The 2,328-nt window shown below is 40.6% G+C and overlaps 1 protein-coding gene across 1 annotated transcript in view; it reads left to right on the top strand.

Moving 5' to 3' along the window:
• sugct (succinyl-CoA:glutarate-CoA transferase) overlaps window positions 1-1,494 on the top strand; it is a 59,847-nt gene extending 58,353 nt beyond the window's left edge. Inside the window, exon 14 of the mRNA XM_069667583.1 lies at window positions 455-1,494. Within this exon, the coding sequence (XP_069523684.1) occupies window positions 455-618 (164 nt within the window). The 3' untranslated portion in view covers window positions 619-1,494. The remainder of the gene's footprint in view (window positions 1-454) is intronic.
• Window positions 1,495-2,328: the final 834 nt, after the last annotated feature.

Here is a 2,328-nt window from a genome sequence, read left to right as displayed (position 1 = left end):
TCATCTTCTTCTTCTTCTGCTTCTCTTTAATGAGTCCCTTCGGCTCCGTGTTACATCCATCTTTTATTATCACACGCTCACACAGAGGTGAAAAAGTCAGAGTTTCTGCAGCGCGCTCGGCAGAAGTCGGAAGGAAGGAAGAACACGAGAAAGAGTCAGGAACTTCACCCGGGCCTCTTATTATCTTATTATTATTATCCTCTTATTATTTATTATTATTACTTATTACTATATTATTATTACTTATTACTATATATTATTATTACTATATTATTATAACTTATTATTACTTATTATTATTATCCTCTTATTATCTCTTCTATTGGCCTCCTCGTGTATCTGTTGTTTTTCATGTCGGCGCTGCCTCTTTCAGTTTAACTCTCATACACCGTATTGTTTGTTTCGTATGTCTGAAGCTCTGCTCTAACTTCTGTACTGTAATGTTTGTCTTCAGGCCCGGCCGTTCGTTTCAGCAGCTTCACCCCCGCTGGACCGACACCCCCTCCTCTGATTGGCCAGCACACGGTTCAGGTGCTGAGAGACACCTTGTCCTACAGTGATGACCTCATCAAAACGCTGCTGGAGATGAGGGCAGTGGCCCAGAACGAGGCGTCCTGACTCCTGAACACTTTCAATCACTCCTGAACACTTTCAATCACTCCTGACTCCTGAACACTTTCAATCACTCCTGAACACTTTCAATCACTCCTGACTCCTGAACACTTTCAATCACTCCTGACTCCTGAACACTTTCAATCACTCCTGACTCCTGAACACTTTAAATCACTCCTGACTCCTGAACACTTTAAATCACTCCTGACTCCTGAACACTTTAAATCACTCCTGACTCCTGAACACTTTCAATCACTCCTGACTCCTGAACACTTTCAATCACTCCTGAACACTTTCAATCACTCCTGACTCCTGAACACTTTCAATCACTCCTGAACACTTTCAATCACTCCTGACTCCTGAACACTTTCAATCACTCCTGACTCCTGAACACTTTCAATCACTCCTGAACACTTTCAATCACTCCTGACTCCTGAACACTTTAAATCACTCCTGACTCCTGAACACTTTAAATCACTCCTGACTCCTGAACACTTTCAATCACTCCTGACTCCTGAACACTTTCAATCACTCCTGAACACTTTCAATCACTCCTGATCTTTGGTTTGATTTTCTCGACTGCCTCTGTAAGTTGTTTTTTTGCACTCCAGAAAAGAACAGTTAATACAAATGTTGGGAACAAACATTGACATTTACCTGAGCGGACTCACTAATAAGAACACTAATAAGAACACTATTTTTAAAACATAATGACTTTGACAAAAATGACAGCTATCCAAATATCCACTGAAGTTTCAAGAAATTAACTCAAACCTATTGCTGCTGAGAAAGAAGGAAATCGGAAGAAATGGACGGATGATTTAGAATCTGATTCGTAGTAATTAAAATAATTATGTGTAATAAACATGTCTTATCACCTGACTTCTTATGTTGGACTTGCAGCGGTTAAATTGGTAAGTATGATGTTGTTATTTCTGACATGTAGAGACATGTCGAGAAACAGCTGACATGCTGATTATTTAGTTTTTACAAATGAGTTTCAGATGCATGTTAAGATATTTTAGGCTGTGAATCTTACTTGGTGATGGTGAGTAGTAGTTGATAACTTAACGGAAACAATGTGCTTACTAAAACATCCAGCAGAGACAGAGCAACAGGATCTTCCCTTTCAACTTAGAATGATGACTTTGGGGTTCCTCAGGGTTCTACTCTTGGTCCTTTTGATTTATTTTGCTTAAAGACACATTATCATTTATTTTTTGTGCACTTCAGAGTTGCAGAACAAACTTAAAGGGCTAAAAGGCTGAAGTGTGCTCATTTTGGCTTCCACAACAAAGACGGCACTAAAGAGTTAGACAAGAGCCGTGCTGTTTGCACAATGTGCCGTGCCAAAGTCAAATTCTCTGGGAAAACAACAACTCTGAGAGCGCACTTAGCAAGACACCTTCTGATGATACAGCTAACCTAACAGCAAACGGCGAACGAGTGGATCCCACTCCACTCACTCTGGAACAAATTCACGCACCGAAGTTACCACCGACCTCGACTCCTGCGACCAAAATAACACAGTCGATTCGTAACTGCCCAGAGAAGTGTCCTGAAGCGGGGTTCCTCAGGGTTCTATTCTCGGTCCTATTTTTTTTCAGTCTGCTAAAAGATGCATAGTTTTTCTTTGCTCTTGGAGTTGTGTGCCTTTCGTCCACCTGTTTATCTTCTTTGCACTTATAATAAAACCAGATTTGAAGACCAATGAGC

The sequence above is a fragment of the Semicossyphus pulcher genome, unplaced genomic scaffold, assembly GCF_022749685.1.
Source record: "Semicossyphus pulcher isolate SPU_LCO1_2020_fin unplaced genomic scaffold, fSemPul1.0.p SCAF_18, whole genome shotgun sequence".
Classification (NCBI taxonomy): Eukaryota; Metazoa; Chordata; class Actinopteri; order Labriformes; family Labridae; genus Semicossyphus; species Semicossyphus pulcher.
This window is presented reverse-complemented; position numbering and strand designations above follow the sequence as displayed.